The 18,011-nt window shown below is 45.9% G+C and overlaps 1 protein-coding gene across 3 annotated transcripts; it reads right to left on the minus strand.

The window, feature by feature from the left end:
- Positions 1-506: 506 nt before the first annotated feature.
- On the minus strand, positions 507-17,698 carry tert (telomerase reverse transcriptase). Of its 3 annotated transcripts, none has more exons than XM_049473522.1 (16): positions 17,080-17,697; positions 14,615-16,007; positions 13,960-14,146; positions 12,630-12,783; positions 12,385-12,549; positions 11,104-11,265; positions 10,580-10,669; positions 10,380-10,462; positions 10,126-10,242; positions 9,825-9,896; positions 8,783-8,968; positions 8,262-8,388; positions 3,694-3,755; positions 3,414-3,538; positions 1,031-1,162; positions 507-770 (listed from the first exon to the last, which is right to left on the minus strand). In XM_049473522.1, the coding sequence occupies exons 1-16, from the start codon at positions 17,287-17,289 to the stop codon at positions 667-669; spliced, it is 3,369 nt and encodes a 1,122-aa protein (XP_049329479.1). In that variant the 5' UTR covers positions 17,290-17,697; the 3' UTR covers positions 507-666. The 3 variants fall into 3 exon arrangements, with proteins under 3 accessions (XP_049329479.1, XP_049329478.1, XP_049329480.1); XM_049473521.1 differs by having other exon boundaries at positions 12,385-12,552; XM_049473523.1 differs by lacking the exon at positions 9,825-9,896 and having other exon boundaries at positions 12,385-12,552; positions 17,080-17,698.
- Positions 17,699-18,011: the final 313 nt, after the last annotated feature.

The following is an 18,011-nucleotide window of genomic DNA, read 5'->3' on the forward strand; positions in this document are numbered from 1 at the left end:
TCTCTGTTTCTCTTTGATGTTTGTAAAGTGATTCAAATGTTTTTAAATGAAGATGTTATTTATGAATAATCTGAATTTATATTAATTTAATATTTCAGTACTGGCTCACCTTTAATCCATTCCTCATAAAGACCTTAATACTTAAAGATAACATACACACTTTCCATAAATGCTGTTTATAACTTTATTTTTACAATAGAACTCTGCACACATACAGTGCAACATCCACAGGTCTAGAACCGAGGGTTCTGCAATAGTCTTTTACAAAACAAACATATTAACTCTATCACACCGGGTTAGTTTTACACAGGGAGGCAAAGAATGTAATTGTTTAAGTAATTAGTCGTAGTTAAGCAGTTTGGTAAACACCAGAAGGGCGGGGCTTCTGCACCTGTCCTGTCACACTACACAGTGTGACGGCTGAGAGCGCTGTAGCACTATTAATAACAGTGTATCAGTCAGGGGAAGCTCAGTACTGTACAGTAATTGTATACACTTAAGTACAGTAACGGTGTACAGTACAGTAATTGTATACACTACAGTAACATGTACAATAGTGGTGTACAAAAAGTAAAGTAACGGTTTTCGATACAGTAGCGGTGTGCAGTATAGTAACAGTGTACAGTAAAATAGCGGTGTCCGGTACAGTCTGAGCATTACGGGGGTTCAGCAGCGGATTTTGGTGAAATCAGGAGGAATTCTGGGAGTAGCAGCCTGGAGAACTCTCGCCAACCTCAGTCCCCGAAGCTTTGAACACAGACTCCTCCTACCTACACAAACACACACACACACACTACAATATACAATAATACACACACTACTACAATACAATAACACACAATAAAAATATACACAATATTTATAAAATCTGAGTAAAAGAAAGAATGCCTTGTTATCCAATCAGAACATTAGGCTCTAACTACAACACTGCTATTCAGTGGGCGGGGTTTAAACACTAAATTATCCACGTCTGACACCAAGCTTTACATTTTTACTAATAATTAATAATCAATACTGAGTTTATACTCACGAGTGTGGAGCCGGGGCAGAAGGAAGCGATACGTCGATCGATACCGAGACAACACCCCTACAAACGCCAAACAGCACAACAACTCCACCGATTCGTACTGCAGAACTCCGCCCACCGGATCAGCCACACCCTCTGCAACATATACACTGCACAGGTAATCTACTATAGGTTAAATTCACAGAGATATATTTAAACCATGCAGTGCACACAGAAATGTTAAACAGAGTTTAAGCTGATTGGACGGTGGGATGTACCTGAGTTGCAGGTTCTGAGGGGGCGGAGTTTAAGCTGATTGGACGGTGGGATGTACCTGAGTTGCAGGTTCTGAGGGGGAGGAGTTTAAGCTGATTGGACGGTGGGATGTACCTGAGTTGCAGGTTCTGAGGGGGAGGAGTTTAAGCTGATTGGACGGTGGGATGTACCTGAGTTGCAGGTTCTGAGGGGGAGGAGTTTAAGCTGATTGGACGGTGGGATGTACCTGAGTTGCAGGTTCTGAGGGGGAGGAGTTTAAGCTGATTGGACGGTGGGATGTACCTGAGTTGCAGGTTCTGAGGGGGCGGAGTTTAAGCTGATTGGACGGTGGGATGTACCTGAGTTGCAGGTTCTGAGGGGGAGGAGTTTAAGCTGATTGGACGGTGGGATGTACCTGAGTTGCAGGTTCTGAGGGGGAGGAGTTTAAGCTGATTGGACGGTGGGATGTACCTGAGTTGCAGGTTCTGAGGGGGAGGAGTTTTTAGCTGATTGGACGGTGGGATGTACCTGAGTTGCAGGTTCTGAGGGGGAGGAGTTTAAGCTGATTGGACGGTGGGATGTACCTGAGTTGCAGGTTCTGAGGGGGTGGAGTTTAAGCTGATTGGACGGTGGGATGTACCTGAGTTGCAGGTTCTGAGGGGGAGGAGTTTAAGCTGATTGGATGGTGGGATGTACCTGAGTTGCAGGTTCTGAGGGGGAGGAGTTTAAGCTGATTGGACGGTGGGATGTACCTGAGTTGCAGGTTCTGAGGGGGTGGAGTTTAGGCTGATTGGACGGTGGGATGTACCTGAGTTGCAGGTTCTGAGGGGGAGGAGTTTAAGCTGATTGGACGGTGGGATGTACCTGAGTTGCAGGTTCTGAGGGGGAGGAGTTTAAGCTGATTGGACGGTGGGATGTACCTGAGTTGCAGGTTCTGAGGGGGAGGAGTTTAAGCTGATTGGACTGTGGGATGTACCTGAGTTGCAGGTTCTGAGGGGGTGGAGTTTAAGCTGATTGGACGGTGGGATGTACCTGAGTTGCAGGTTCTGAGGGGGAGGAGTTTAAGCTGATTGGACGGTGGGATGTACCTGAGTTGCAGGTTCTGAGGGGGAGGAGTTTAAGCTGATTGGACGGTGGGATGTACCTGAGTTGCAGGTTCTGAGGGGGAGGAGTTTAAGCTGATTGGACTGTGGGATGTACCTGAGTTGCAGGTTCTGAGGGGGTGGAGTTTAAGCTGATTGGACGGTGGGATGTACCTGAGTTGCAGGTTCTGAGGGGGAGGAGTTTAAGATGATTGGACGGTGGGATGTACCTGAGTTGCAGGTTCTGAGGGGGCGGAGTTTAAGCTGATTGGACGGTGGGATGTACCTGAGTTGCAGGTTCTGAGGGGGCGGAGTTTAAGCTGATTGGACGGTGGGATGTACCTGAGTTGCAGGTTCTGAGGGGGAGGAGTTTAAGCTGATTGGACGGTGGGTTGTACCTGAGTTGCAGGTTCTGAGGGGGTGGAGTTTAAGCTGATTGGACTGTGGGATGTACCTGAGTTGCAGGTTCTGAGGGGGTGGAGTTTAAGCTGATTGGACGGTGGGATGTACCTGAGTTGCAGGTTCTGAGGGGGAGGAGTTTAAGCTGATTGGACTGTGGGATGTACCTGAGTTGCAGGTTCTGAGGGGGCGGAGTTTAAGCTGATTGGACGGTGGGATGTACCTGAGTTGCAGGTTCTGAGGGGGAGGAGTTTAAGCTGATTGGACGGTGGGATGTACCTGAGTTGCAGGTTCTGAGGGGAAGGAGTTTAAGCTGATTGGACGGTGGGATGTACCTGAGTTGCAGGTTCTGAGGGGGCGGAGTTTAAGCTGATTGGACGGTGGGATGTACCTGAGTTGCAGGTTCTGAGGGGGCGGAGTTTAAGCTGATTGGACGGTGGGATGTACCTGAGTTGCAGGTTCTGAGGGGGCGGAGTTTAAGCTGATTGGACGGTGGGATGTACCTGAGTTGCAGGTTCTGAGGGGGCGGAGTTTAAGCTGATTGGACGGTGGGATGTACCTGAGTTGCAGGTTCTGAGGGGGCAGGGTTTAAGCTGATTGGACGGTGGGATGTACCTGAGTTGCAGGTTCTGAGGGGGCGGAGTTTAAGCTGATTGGACGGTGGGATGTACCTGAGTTGCAGGTTCTGATGGAGTGGTGAACAGTCTTGGCAGAGCTCCAGATGATGTTCAGGAAGATCTTCAGGTTTGTCGTGATGTTCTGACCCAGCGGCAGATTCTTCACACACACGTGAAACCTGAACACACACACGCACACACACACATGCGTAAACACACGCACACACACACGCGTAAACACACGCACACGTACACATGCGCACTCAGTACTGTACTACTGTACAGTGTTTTCAGGTGACTACAGGTGTGTACAGGTGTGTGAGGGTATCTGTACCTGAGGGCCTGCAGGAGGAGGAGCTTATAGATGTTCTTAAACACAGCTTCCACAGAGTTCACCTGAAAGAGAGAGAGAAAGTTAGTTATGAGATTTAATCCATATTCCACCTTAAATAAAACGTTATACATTAACCAGGCCCTGTAACACAGCCCGAACAGTGTATAGTGTGTGTATATAGTGTGTGTATATAGTGTATAGTGTGTGTATATAGTGTGTGTATATAGTGTATAGTGTGTGTATATAGTGTGCGTGTATTGTGTATATAGTGTGTGTATATAGTGTGTGTATATAGTGTATAGTGTGTGTATATAGTGTGTGTATATAGTGTATAGTGTGTGTATATAGTGTGCGTGTATTGTGTATATAGTGTGTGTATATAGTGTATAGTGTGTGTATATAGTGTATAGTGTGTGTATATAGTGTGTATATAGTGTATAGTGTGTGTATATAGTGTGTGTATATAGTGTATAGTGTGTGGGCACACTAGGCACTAGGCACACTAGGCACACTAGCAGGCACACTAGCAGGGCTAGCAGGAACTTCAAGCTACACCAGACTGCTCTTTTACTTTTTTTACTTTACTTTCACTTCAGATACGCTGTAGCAGCAACAGCAAACGCGCTTTTCAGAGCGCTTTTTCGGACAAGGTTGGGCGATTCTCACTTGAGCGGGGCGTGGCAAACCCCCTCTTTCACACTCTCTCTGTTTGCGGACCTCGGGGGCGTTACTCACGGCTTTAAAAGACAGTCTGGTGGCGCTGATTTCCTATATCGCCCGCAGCTGTGCGCAATCTAGAATCCTATTTCGTCACTCACACTCGCCGAGGCGTCAGCCGAAGGCGTCAGCTGTTGTGTGAAGACCCTCTCGTGTGAAGACCAACGCAGGTAAAGACCTGCGAGTCTACCTGCGCGAGTCCACCGAGCAAGGACACTGACAAGGCAGCCTGTCCTACTGCCTCCTAAAATGTGCTCCCAACACATCTCAGTTATTTCCGGCACGCACAGAAGGCGTAAAAACACAAACAGGCGCCAGGATCATACTAACCTGCGTCCACTAAAACAAACCACGCCCACTACTACCTCATTCTCTGTTGGGCTATGGAACTGCCAGTCGGCTGTTAATAAAGCAGACTTTATCGCCTCTTATGCGAATCATCAGTCATTACAACTGCTGGCACTGACTGAAACCTGGATCAAACCTGAAAATACTGCTACTCCGGCGGCTCTTTCCAATTATTATTCCTTCTCCCACACTTCTCGTCTCTCTGGACGAGGAGGTGGAACTGGCCTATTAATCGCTAATAGCTTAAAACATACTCCACTACTACCTGCAAACACATTCAATACATTTGAGTATCATGCCACACTGGTTAATACTCCAGCAAAACTTGCCATTATTGTTCTCTACCGTCCTCCTGGACAAATGGGCGAATTCACGCATGAACTTGACATGCTACTGTCTTCTATCCCTGAGCAAGATTGTCCCATGCTCATTCTAGGGGATATGAACATCCACCATGACAGTACCAGCTTCACAGACTTCCTATCCCTCATGCAGTCTTTCGATCTGGAGCAGGTCCCCAGCCCTCCAACACATAAAGCTGGCAAACATCTAGACCTGATCTTCACTCGTAACTGTGACACCGACTCTCTAACTGTCACTCCTTTGCACGTCTCAGATCACTACTTTATGAAACTCAATGTTCATATTTCAAATAAACCCACAACTACTCCTACTATGGTCTCGTTCCGCCGAAATCTTCGAGATCTCTCAGCAGATCAGTACTCCTCGCTAGTGACTGACAATATGCCTCCATTAGGCTCATTTTCATCACTCAATGTAAATGATGCCACTGACACTCTCTGCTCCCCACTAAGCTCCTGTTTGGACAACTTCTGTCCTCTTACATCTCCAGCCATTAGCTTAAACAAACCGCAGCCATGGCTTAAAAATGACACACTCAGGGAACTACGCTCCAAACTCCGAGCTGCCGAAAGAAAATGGCAAAAAAACAAAAACAAGCAGGCCTAAAAAATTACCAACTGCTCCTGGCTTCTTTTTCAGCCACCATCATGACTGCTAAAGCTGAATTTTATCACAATAAATTCTGCTCTCTCACAGACTCCCGGAAACTATTTGCTACATTTAAATCACTACTCAACCCTCCGCCTCCTCCTCTGGCTACATGCCTTACGGCTGAAACACTTGCCTCATTCTTTACTGGAAAAGTGGCGGCCATCAGCAACCAGTTTACTGATGCACAATGTAGCAGTCCTACTGCATCCTCTACTGCCCGGTGTCCCTCCACCGAAGGCGTTGCTTTCTCCTCGTTCACTCCTCTCACTGAGAACGAGACACTGGCTCTCCTAACACGTAGCCGTCCTACTACGTGTCCGCTTGACCCAATTCCTTCAAACCTACTGCAAACTATCGCACCTGCAATCATTCCGGCTATCACTCACACCATCAATGCCTCTTTAACTTCTGGTGTATTCCCCACTGCTTTCAAACAAGCACATGTGACACCACTGCTTAAAAAGCCTTCTCTCAACCCCGCCCAGGTTGATAACTACAGACCGGTCTCACTGCTACCCTTTCTCTCTAAAACACTAGAAAGAGCAGTTTTAAATCAGGTCTCTGGCTTCCTCTCCCAGAATGACCTTCTGGACCAGAACCAATCTGGGTTCAAAAAAGGACACTCTACCGAGACGGCTCTGTTGTCTGTGACTGAAGCGTTGAAAACTGCCAGAGCTGCAGGTCAGTCCTCAGTGCTCTTTCTGCTGGACCTCTCGGCCGCCTTCGACACGGTCAACCACGACTTCCTCCTAACTATACTCTCAAACATGGGGATCGCAGACAATGTGCTGTCATGGTTCAGATCATACCTCACTGGGCGCTCGTTCAAGGTGTCGTGGCAAGGACAGCTGTCCTCAGCCCGCTCCTTATCCACTGGGGTTCCCCAAGGTTCGGTACTGGGACCCCTTCTCTTCTCCATATACACCACCTCTCTAGGTCAGGTTATCCGCTCACACGGATTTTCCTACCATTGCTTTGCTGATGACACCCAGCTATACCTGTCGTTCTCACCTGAAGATCACTCAATCTCTGCACGGATTTCGAAGTGTCTCTCTGACATATCCTCATGGATGAAGGAGCATCACCTTCAATTAAATCTCTCAAAGACTGAACTTTTGGTCATACCAGCAAAACCATCTTTTCAACACAACTTCTCTATAAGTATCGACTCTCTCTCTCTCTCACCGACAAAGGTTGCTAGGAACCTGGGTGTTCTGGTTGATGACCAACTCTCCTTCACGCACCATGTGGCCTCAGTTGCTCGGTCCTGCCGCTTTGCGCTCTATAACATCCGAAAAATTAGACAGTTCTTGACGCAACAGGCCACCCAACTCCTGGTGCAAGCGGTCGTCATCTCACGCCTCGACTACTGCAATGCCCTGCTAACTGGCCTCCCGTCCTGTGTAGTAAAACCACTCCAGATGATCCAGAACGCAGCAGCACGTCTGGTCTTCAACCAACCAAAACGAGCACATGTCACCCCGCTGCTCATTGAGCTCCATTGGCTACCAGTTGATGCTCGCATCAAATTCAAAGCTCTTACAATCGCCTACAAGGTGATACAGAACAGGCTCCTTCCTACCTGCACTCGCTCCTGAAGGCTTACGCTACCTCCCGGCCGCTGCGCTCCTCCAGTGAACGTCGCCTCGCTTTACCAAACATTCACACAAAGCAATCCAGACTGTTCTCATACAGAGTTCCCCAATGGTGGAACAAACTACCTTCCACTACCAGATCAGGAGAATCTCTCACTATCTTTAATAAACTCCTGAAGACAGAGCTCTTCAAAGAGCACTTACTCTCCTAACACCTCTAACTAACTACCTTCTACTACCAGATCAGGAGAATCTCTCGCTATCTTTAATAAACTCCTGAAGACAGAGCTCTTCAAAGAGCACTTACTCTCCTAACACCTCTAACTAACTACCTTCTACTACCAGATCAGGAGAATCTCTCACTATCTTTAATAAACTCCTGAAGACTGAGCTCTTCAAAGAGCACTTACTCCCCTAACACCTCTAACTAACTACCTTCTACTACCAGATCAGGAGAATCTCTCACTATCTTTAATAAACTCCTGAAGACTGAGCTCTTCAAAGAGCACTTACTCTCCTAACACCTCTAACACACTAACTACTTCTAACCTCATTTCCTTCTTCCTCTCCTTCACTCCTCTATCCTATTATTTCCCTTTGTCCTCCTTTTATCCCTATCCAAAGATGTTTTACCTTTAAACTTATTTTACATTGTACTTGACTATTGTAAGTCGCTTTGGACAAAAGCGTCTGCCAAATGTAATGTAATGTAATGTAATGTAATGTAATATAGTGTGTGTATATAGTGTATAGTGTGTGTATATAGTGTGCGTGTATTGTGTATAGTGTGTGTATATAGTGTGCATGTATTGTGTATATAGTGTGTGTGTATAGTGTATAGTGTGTACTGTGTGTGTGGTGTGTTTGTGTACAGTGAGTGTGTGTTAGACTCACGCGCAGGTCGAGGAAGATTGCGTTACACTTGAGTTTAAGGATCATCAGCAGCTTCTGCCTCATAAAGGCTACAGCAGAGGGGGCGGAGCCTAGAGTCTGGCTGTAACGCACTGATTGGCCAGCGTATCTGAGTGGGTGGAGATACAAGTTTAGGTGTGGAAGAACAGGTAAGCAGGGAAAGGGGCAATCAAACGTCACAGCACGAGGAGTACAGAGGAACATCTGACTTACACAAACGTTTAATTTTCTCAGATTTATCGTAAACCAGAGATGGAGTTACTGACTCCGCCCACAGCTGCAGCATTTTTTTATAACAACGGTTTAATCATCTACATTTTACAGTTTATTATAAATGTATTGTTTATTATGTATTTATTTATATTACGCATGTGTGTCATGTTAATTTGTCTGCTTTAAATTTAAGCATGGTCACATGACATTGATATTTCAGTTATTTTTAACAGTGTATGTTGGTAAGTGTGAGCTGATGGTTGTATCTCAGGTGTTTATTTATACGTTACCCTGAGTAATTGTTGTAGATGTCGAGGGTTTGGGTGCTGATCAGAAGACCACACCAGGGGAACAGACTCTGCAGGGGGAGTTCAGAGATCCCGGGAATCACCAGCTCATCACACACCGGGAAATTCACCACCACCTTCTGAGGGTTAATCTCACAACCGTACTCAGGAACACCCGCCAACAGCGTCCTGAACAGAAAAACAACCAAACGAGATTACCATCACACTGCAAGAACAGTGAGTACAGTCGCACTGCAGGAACAGTGAGCACAGTCGCACTGCAGGAACAGTGAGCACAGTCGCACTGCAGGAACAGTGAGCACAGTCGCACTGCAGGAACAGTGAGCACAGTCGCACTGCAGAAACAGTGAGCACAGTCGCACTGCAGAAACAGTGAGCACAGTCGCACTGCAGAAACAGTGAGCACAGTCGCACTGCAGGAACAGTGAGCACAGTCGCACTGCAGAAACAGTGAGCACAGTCGCACTGCAGAAACAGTGAGCGCAGTCGCACTGCAGGAACAGTGAGAGCAGTCGCACTGCAGGAACAGTGAGAGCAGTCGCACTGCAGGAACAGTGAGCGCAGTCGCACTGCAGGAACAGTGAGCGCAGTCGCACTGCAGGAACAGTGAGCGCAGTCGCACTGCAGGAACAGTGAGAGCAGTCGCACTGCAGGAACAGTGAGCGCAGTCGCACTGCAGGAACAGTGAGCGCAGTCGCACTGCAGGAACAGTGAGCGCAGTCGCACTGCAGGAACAGTGAGAGCAGTCGCACTGCAGGAACAGTGAGCGCAGTCGCACTGCAGGAACAGTGAGCGCAGTCGCACTGCAGGAACAGTAAGTACAGTCGCACTGCAGGAACAGTGTGTACAGGTGTACTGTAGGAAAAGTGAGTACAGTTGCACTGCAGGAACAGTGAGTACAGGTGTACTGTAGGAAAAGTGATAGCGTGCACAGTGTAGGAAAAGTGTAATACAGTAACATTGAAGAAACAGTGTAAAAATAGTTTTAAGCTGTCACACTGTTTCAAAAGAGTTAAATTCTTACTTTAGGAAGTGCACGGCTTTGCTCAGTTTTGGAGTGATGAGCAGGAAATCATCCACCAGTCGCATCAGACACCTGCAGACAACCAACACACTAACTACACCATAACTACAACAAAACTACACCACCATAACAAAAATATATGCTATAAAAATTCTACAAAAGATTATAAACCAAAAGTTAAATACTATAGCATGCATTACCATCACAGTGTACACAGTCAGTGTAAACGCTCACAGATAACATAACGCTACAGGTGAGTGTTTCTCTCTGACTGTATAAACAGCGACACCTCCTTTCTCACCCTCCTTTCTCTGTGATGTTCTTCAGCAGGGAGTTCTCCATGTGACCGTAGCACAGGTTACACAGCATGGTGGACACAGCGGAACCCTGAGGAACCCCACGGACCTGCCGGAACCACCTACAGAACCCGGAACACAGGGGTTAAATAACCACACCGACACATTGCTGTTCTTATTATTACCTCATTTACACTGTTAAATCTGGGACGGTTCTGCTGGACCGAGCCGGACTGAGCTGAGCCGGCACTGGACGTACCGCTGGTCATGCTGGATGACGTAGCTGCTCAGCATCTCCTTAAAGAACTGGAGAACCTCCGCCCCCCTCACCTCCACAGAGTACTGAACAAACACACACAGTCACATGGTTATATATTATTTCATGTATATTAACTATATATAGATTATATTTTACACTGATTAATATCTATTTTTATTAAAGATCAGACGCTCACTGACCCTCTCCACCAGAACGGCGTCTCGGAGTCGCCCACTGTTCTGCTCCTCCACCGCGAAGCCCTTCATATTCACCATCTCCAACATATCAGCCTGATACCCAGAACACACAGGGAACATCAGCAGAACCTCCTTCTATATACACTAACACTGTCCAATGTCTCATCTCTGTCTGACAGTATATTACATTACATTACATTTGGCAGACGCTTTTGTCCAAAGAGACTTACAGTAGTCAAGTACAAAAGTAATAGGAATTAGGATAAACCATTTTATAGATAGGGCTTAAAGGAGGTCGAAGGGAAATAAAGGGATAGAGAAGTGAAGGAGGGGAAGAAGGAGATGGGGTTAGAAGTAGTTAGTGTGTTAGAGGTGTACCATCACATTCTCATCACAGTCTCTTCTCGTCTCATTTTTTATCTCAGTCTCACTGCTGTCTTATCTCAGGCTTGTCTCATGTGTCTCAGATGACTCTTACTGAACTGATTGTAGTGTGAGCTCTAGAGTAAAGTAGAGTACAGTAGTACCTTAGTACAGAACTGTTTCCTGACGCCGAGTGAAGAGTCTCTCCACACTTTAGCGTAGTGTCTGAGGAAGAAACAGTCCTGTAGAACCGGGTCCAGAACCTCGCCAACCACCTCCAGCAGCTTCGCATGAGGAAGACTATCATACGCCCCGCTAACGTCCACCTGCAGACCACAACAACACATCACCGCACTGAACTCTTAATATGCAGTTACAAGAAAAAGTATGTGAACCCTTTGGAATTGGTCATGAAATGTGTTCTGATCTTCATATAGGTCACAACAATAGACAAACACAGTCTGCTTAAACTAAAACCACACAGAAATGATATGTTTGCATGATTTTACAGCACACCATTATCAAAACCTCATCCCAACTGTGAAACATGGTGGAGGGAGCATCATGGTTTAGGGCTGCTTTATTTGCTGCCTCAGGGTCTGGACGGATTGACATCATCAACAGAAAAATGAATTCCCAAGTTTACAAATACATTTTGCAGGAAAACGTAAGACCATCTGTCCACCAACTGAAGCTCAACAGAGGACGGATGATGCAACAGAACAACGACCCAAAACATAGAATTAAATCAACAACCGAACGACTTCAACAGAAGAAAATAAATAAATACTCCTTCTGGAGAGTCCTGACCTCCTGAACCCAACTGAGATGCTGCAGCATCATGACCTCAAGAGAGAGATTCACACCAGATATCCCATAATATTATAGCTGAACTGAAACAGTTTAGTGAAGAGGAATGATCCAGAATTCCTCCTGATCGTTCTGCAGGTCTGATCTGCAGCTACAGGAAACCATTGGTTGAGGTTTTTGCTGATAAAGGAGGATCAACCAGTTATTAAATCCAAAGATTCACATACTTTTATTTACTCTCACTGTGAATATTAACATGCTGTGTTCAATAAAACCATGTAAATATATAATTGTTTGTGTGGTTTTAGTTTAATCAGACTGTGTTTGTCTATTGTTGTGATGTAGATGAAGATTAGAACACATTTAATCACCAATTTATGCAGAAATACAAGTATAATCCCAAAGAGATCACACTTTTTCTTTCAACTGTAGAACCATGGCACTAAACTCTTCATATAATACCACTGTACTACAGTACTAAACAAGTGTACTGAATAATACTGCTTCAGTATTTGCTGTATTGAACAGTTCAGTTGTGCTGTTCTAATGTTGTATAAGTACAATATGGAGGGTTTAGCACAGCAGTACTACAATAACTGCTATAATTCTAGAAACTGTGTAATTAAATCTCAGACCTTAACGAAGTACAGCGGGTGCGGGTTGTGGGCGTGTTGGGGGGCGATGCTGCTCAGCACCCGGTGGATATCCTGCCTCCCCCACACAGTGGAACCCAGCAGAACTGGGTTCTCCCGCACACACAGACCCAGCACGTTCTGCAGGTCCCGTACGGAGGTCTGGAACTGCTGTAGGAGAGAACCATGTGAGGAGCGTGGGGGTGTGGTTATGTGCTTCAATGTGGTGAACATGTCGGGGAACCGACCTGCAGGGCGGAGCCGGCGCCACTCAGCCGTGTGATTGGGCGCATGCCGCTGGCTTTGGGAATGAAGCGAATGCGGGACTTTACAGTGGATTTGGGCAGAGCCGCCACCTGCTGGGGGGTCAGCGCCTCCCACTGACCTTTACTCAGGTGCTCCCTGCAGAAAACCAAACACTCAGCACTCATCAGTTTATACTGTTTATATCTGCTAACCTTGATCAATAACTTTTCATAACTTAAATTAGAATATCTAAAATAAAATACAGATGAATTACACTAAGATAACATGTACTGTATATTTACTGTTTACCCTCAATGTACATCCAGGTAAAAATAATTTTTAAGTGAGAAAATGATTGACTGACTGATTGATTGTCTGTACTTCCTCTTCTTTCTGAATGGTGGACTTTTACTGTGGCGGTCTGACTCCACCAGGTGAAGTGACAGAAAGATCTGACTGGCTGGCTGGTGGATTTGAGGTTGACAGGAGCTTAATATGATTCAGGTGCTTGGCCAGTCCATCGCCTTTACCTTCAGTTTCCTCTTCAAGGCAGGGGTCATTTTGGAGGTGTTTGAGGTCATTGTCGTGTTGGAAATATGCCAGGCAGCCCAGTTTTCTGTCCTGAGAGAAAGAGGTCATGCTCTGTATATGTTGGAATTCAGGTCCCCAGTGCCGGAAGCTTTTATACAGCAGTAATTCATGCTCTCGGACTGCTGGTCTTCAGTAAACTGTTTCCCGCTTTCTTGTGCATTAGCTTCAGAAGAGGCTTTCTTCTAGAACAGTTCCATGCAGACTTGTGTTGTAGATATTTATACATTAATGTCTGTGTGTTGAGTTATTTTCAGAAAACAGTAAATCTATACTGATATATATATATATATATATATATATATATATATATATATATATATATATATATATACGCTGTACAGTGACTGCTCTAACTTATATCCACATTTTACTTCTACAGTGTTTTTTCAAAATATATAATAATATATTTACAGAAAGATGAGGGTGTTCTACCTTTAGTTGTATAGTGTATATGGTACCTGTGGGAACAGCCAAGTCGCTTTGCTCTGGTACTGGAAATGTTCTGGTCTGTACTGGAGGATTCAGGGTTGAGCAACTGGGTGGAGGGGCGGAGTTTTCACTGTTTAGTGTGATCTCTCTGATGTTCCTTCTCCTTTCCTTAGGTGGTATTTGATTAAATCTCTTTATTTAAGGTTCAGATCAGTTTTAAAGTGCTGGACTGATGGGCGTTACTTACCCGTTTTTATTAATTATGTTATATGTGAACTAGCTGCTGCAGTTACGCTGTATTAAGTGTTTTACCTGAAGGCCATGTCCTGCAGTTTGGTCCAGATGTCCCGGCGGTAGAACTGCAGGGCATGTTTGGTGCCCATGCTCTCGGTGACGTAGAACATGGCTTTAACCAAACCCACCACGAAGCTCTCCATCAGCCACAGCAGGAACTGACCCAAAATCCACTCCCTGTAGCGATGCTCACTCGGACAGTGACCTGCACCAGAGACAGAGAAACTGAGAACCCAGCTCATGGGATGTGGAACAGAAGGTGATGTGAAGCAGTGTGAGAGGTGGATGACAAATGATATGGAATGTGATAGGGATGTGGAGCATAACAGTATGAGAGGTGGAGTAGGAGGACAGATGGCACAGCATGGGATTTGGGTGAAAAACATTATGGAATGTGATAGGGACGTGAAACGGGATGGGACATGGAGTGGAATGGGATGTGGAACAAAATTGGAAGAGACGCTGGATGGGATGTTGCCAGATGGGACTTGGCAAGGGATGGGATGTCAAATGGAATAGAACGAACCACAGTATGAAGGGCTTGGAAAAGTGGAGGAGGACAGAATGTGGTGTAGAATGGGATCTGAAAGGGCTGCGAGGCAAACTGACCGAGACTTGGGGTGAGATAAAAGGTACAACAGAAAACGATTTAATTAAAATCCTCAGAACTTACGTTTTTTGTGTCCGACCCAGTGACAGTCGCTCACCCTCATCCTCCACATGACCTGCCCCAGCGACAGCCTCTCAAACCTTCCCATCCGCAGGAAGTGCTTCACCTGGGACAGGAAGGTCAGGAGGTTGTGCTCAGAGCCCCAGAGCTGGTCTGGAATGACGTAGCGTAGGACCTCCCTGACGAACAGGTACACCCTGTAGGCGGAGCAGTGGGAGACCAGCAGCGACAACATGTCCTCCTTGCCCTTGCCACCTGAGCACTTCTTACGCAGAAAGTGAGCATAGGGGCATTTTCTGTGTTTCTTTATTAACTGGCTGAAGATGGGCACCATGCTGAAGAAGCGTCTTGGAAGCTTCTGGGGCTTTGGTTCTGCTCCAGACAAGTAGGTGTTTCCCTGGAGGAAAATAATCCTTACAAGCTCCGCCCCTTGCAGGTGTTTAGGCCCGCCCACTCCACCCCGGACCTTCCTGTTAAGCAGAAAACCCTTCATGCCACGGCCACAATAGAGCATGCTCAGTACCCGGATGAAGCAGTGGGAGGGGCACGAAGGCGGTTGGTCACTTGGCTTCCAGCTGGACACACCCTGCATGGAGGCGTGGCCTGTCGAGGCTGGCTCCACCTTTTCTGGTTTCTGAGATTCTGTCTTAGCTGTCTCTATGGGATCTAAAAGACAGACGTTACTCTGTTCTTCATTGTCTACACATTTCCTTTTGGCCTGACTACGTTCGTCCTTCGCTTGTTCTCCTTCTTCTACTTCATTATCATCATTTTCTTCTTCTTTCTTTCTCTTTTTGGTGTTTTCAGTGTTGGAGTTTTCTATGTCAGTGTTCACTCTTGTACTACATGCTTTAGGCTGGTTCTCTTCAGTGGGTAAGTCTGTTTTTCTAGCATGATGCCTAATTTTCCTTGTTTTGCGAGTCCTAACCTTGGTTCCACTGGTAGAACCATCTGTTTCAATCCGTTCTTTTTCATTCTTTCTCTTGCTTCTGCTCACAGTAGTTCTGTTCTTCAGATCTCTTCCCTGGTCACTCCTTTTCCAGGTGACAGGTGGACCAGATGTGAGAAAAAACCCACACCAGCTACGTACAGGTACCATGTCATACAGAGGCACGCCACAGAGCTGCACCAGGCAGGAAGGGGGTGCTGTAACGAAGACAGCACACTCCTGCAGCAGGAACTTGGTGACTTCGGTACCCAGTCGCTGGTTTATCTTGGCCCAAAGCTCACTGCCGCTGATAAAGGCCGCACTCTGGGAAAGGGAGCCGTGGAACTTGAAGGGGTCCCAGTTCCCCTGGCGGTCGCTGTAGTGATAACCGAAGTTCAGGACATTCCTCCTCTTCTTCCTCTTCATGTGGTTCAGCACAAATGCCAACACCTCGGGCAGCGTGGCCAACTGGGAGAACAGGAAGTGAGATGGAATTTAACAACTTTTTACAAACATTTTATATCGTCTTTATAGAGCATGTACAGTACCAGTCAAAAGTTTGGACACGTCTTCTCATTTAATATTTTTTATATTTTTTCCTACATAGTAAATGAATATTGAAGTGATCTACGAAGCATGATGAAGTATTTAGATACTCTTATCTGAGGAGCTGTTTGTTAACTTGTGGTTTCTGAGGCTGGAAACTCTGATTAACTTATCCTGTACAACAGAGGAAACTCTCACTCTTCCTTTACTGAAGTGGTCCTGATGAGTACCAGTTCCATCAATAAAATGTTTTTGATGGTCTTTCCTTTAACTACATTTGAGGATACTCTCAAAATTCTTCTTTTTAGATTGACTGACCTTCATTTTATCGTACAGTATTTTTTTTTCTTTATTTAGTTGAGTAGTTGTTGCTTCTCATAATCTGGATTCGAACATTACTCAAATATTCACTATTCACTGTATACCTGTAACTCTACCTCTTCACTACTTTACTTTAACTGATGCTCTCAAACTTTACATTAAGAGACAAGAAATTCAAGTAATTAACTCTTGATGAGTTCAGCACAGCTGTTAACTGAAAGCATGAATTCCAGGAGACTCTACCTCATAAAACTGACTGAGAAAATCCAGCAGAGATGTTCAAAACTGATCATCTAAACAAGAGGAGATACTTTAAAGAATCTAAAATATAAAACATATTCTGGGTTGTTTAACACTTTTCTTTATTAAACAATTCAGTATATTTTATGTAGTATTAGAGTTTACACACTAAGCGATGTCCGTAAGATGAGGTTAAATAATGGTTGTTTCTCCATCATCAGCATTAAAGAAGCACTAAAGCTAAAAACTTATTGCATGTTTTCTGTTACCAGGGAAACCAGCAGCAGGAGGAGCTTAACTTCAACCACATGGCCCACACGTTGCCAGGCAACATATAAACTTCCGCATACGTCACTGAAGACTCAGAGAGAGGGTAAACCCAGCCACGTGTGAGCCTGGGCGATTCAGGTATCAGTAAACACAGTGAATTTACCTGTGCGCGGCTGGCGGCGCGCGGGAGGCGCGAGTCCGTGCACACCACGAGTCCCCGCATGAGACCGGCGAGGCGCGCGGGGTCCGTGTCCCGCAGCAGCGCCGCCCCGCGGCCATCCGGGTACTGCACGCTGTCCGCGAACTGCTGCAGCGTCCTCACCGACCCGTACACTCCCTGCAGCAGCGTGCACGCGCCCTGCACCCCGCTCATCTCAGCCCGCGTGCAGATCACTCCCAGATCACTCCTCACTTCATATACCGCCGCGCGCTCACCTCACCAACCACAGCTCCGCATCAACCCAGCGCTCAGTACCCGGATCACAATCAACACACAACGTGATTGGACAAGAGCTCGAGATCCCTTAAAGGCACAGAGGCACTGTGGCCACTTTATCGGAAACAACTACCTACTTTGCGCCTCTGGCCACTTTATCGGAAACAACTACCTATACGGTCTTTCTAGCCAGTTTATCAGATATGCTTACCTTGTCCTTCTGGCCCCTTTATCAGAAACACATACTTATCCTGTATTTTGGCCAAATTATCGGAAACACCTGCCTACCGACCTTGTCTTTCTGGCCACTTTATTACATATAACATCCATATATAACACTAAACCTACTGTTTTGACTTACTGGACACTTTATAGGTTGGTTGGTAGGTTGGTTGGTTGGTTGGTTGAGTTTAACGCCACATCAGCTCATCAGCTATTTCGTGGCAGGATAGGTATTGTTTATTCACAAGGTTCTATGATCTCGTCCTTAGATGTGGACTCTCAGTTTGGTAATAGTTAAAAAGTTCAGTACTTTGTTTGCATTGTCTTTGTTGAAAATGTCCATTAGTGTATCTGACAGGCAGATTTTTTGTTTTGTAGGTAAGTATTTTGGGCATTCGGTTAATATATGTTTTACAGTAATAGTTCGTTGGCACACA

The sequence above is a fragment of the Astyanax mexicanus genome, unplaced genomic scaffold (assembly GCF_023375975.1).
Source record: "Astyanax mexicanus isolate ESR-SI-001 unplaced genomic scaffold, AstMex3_surface scaffold_39, whole genome shotgun sequence".
NCBI lineage: Eukaryota > Metazoa > Chordata > Actinopteri > Characiformes > Acestrorhamphidae > Astyanax > Astyanax mexicanus.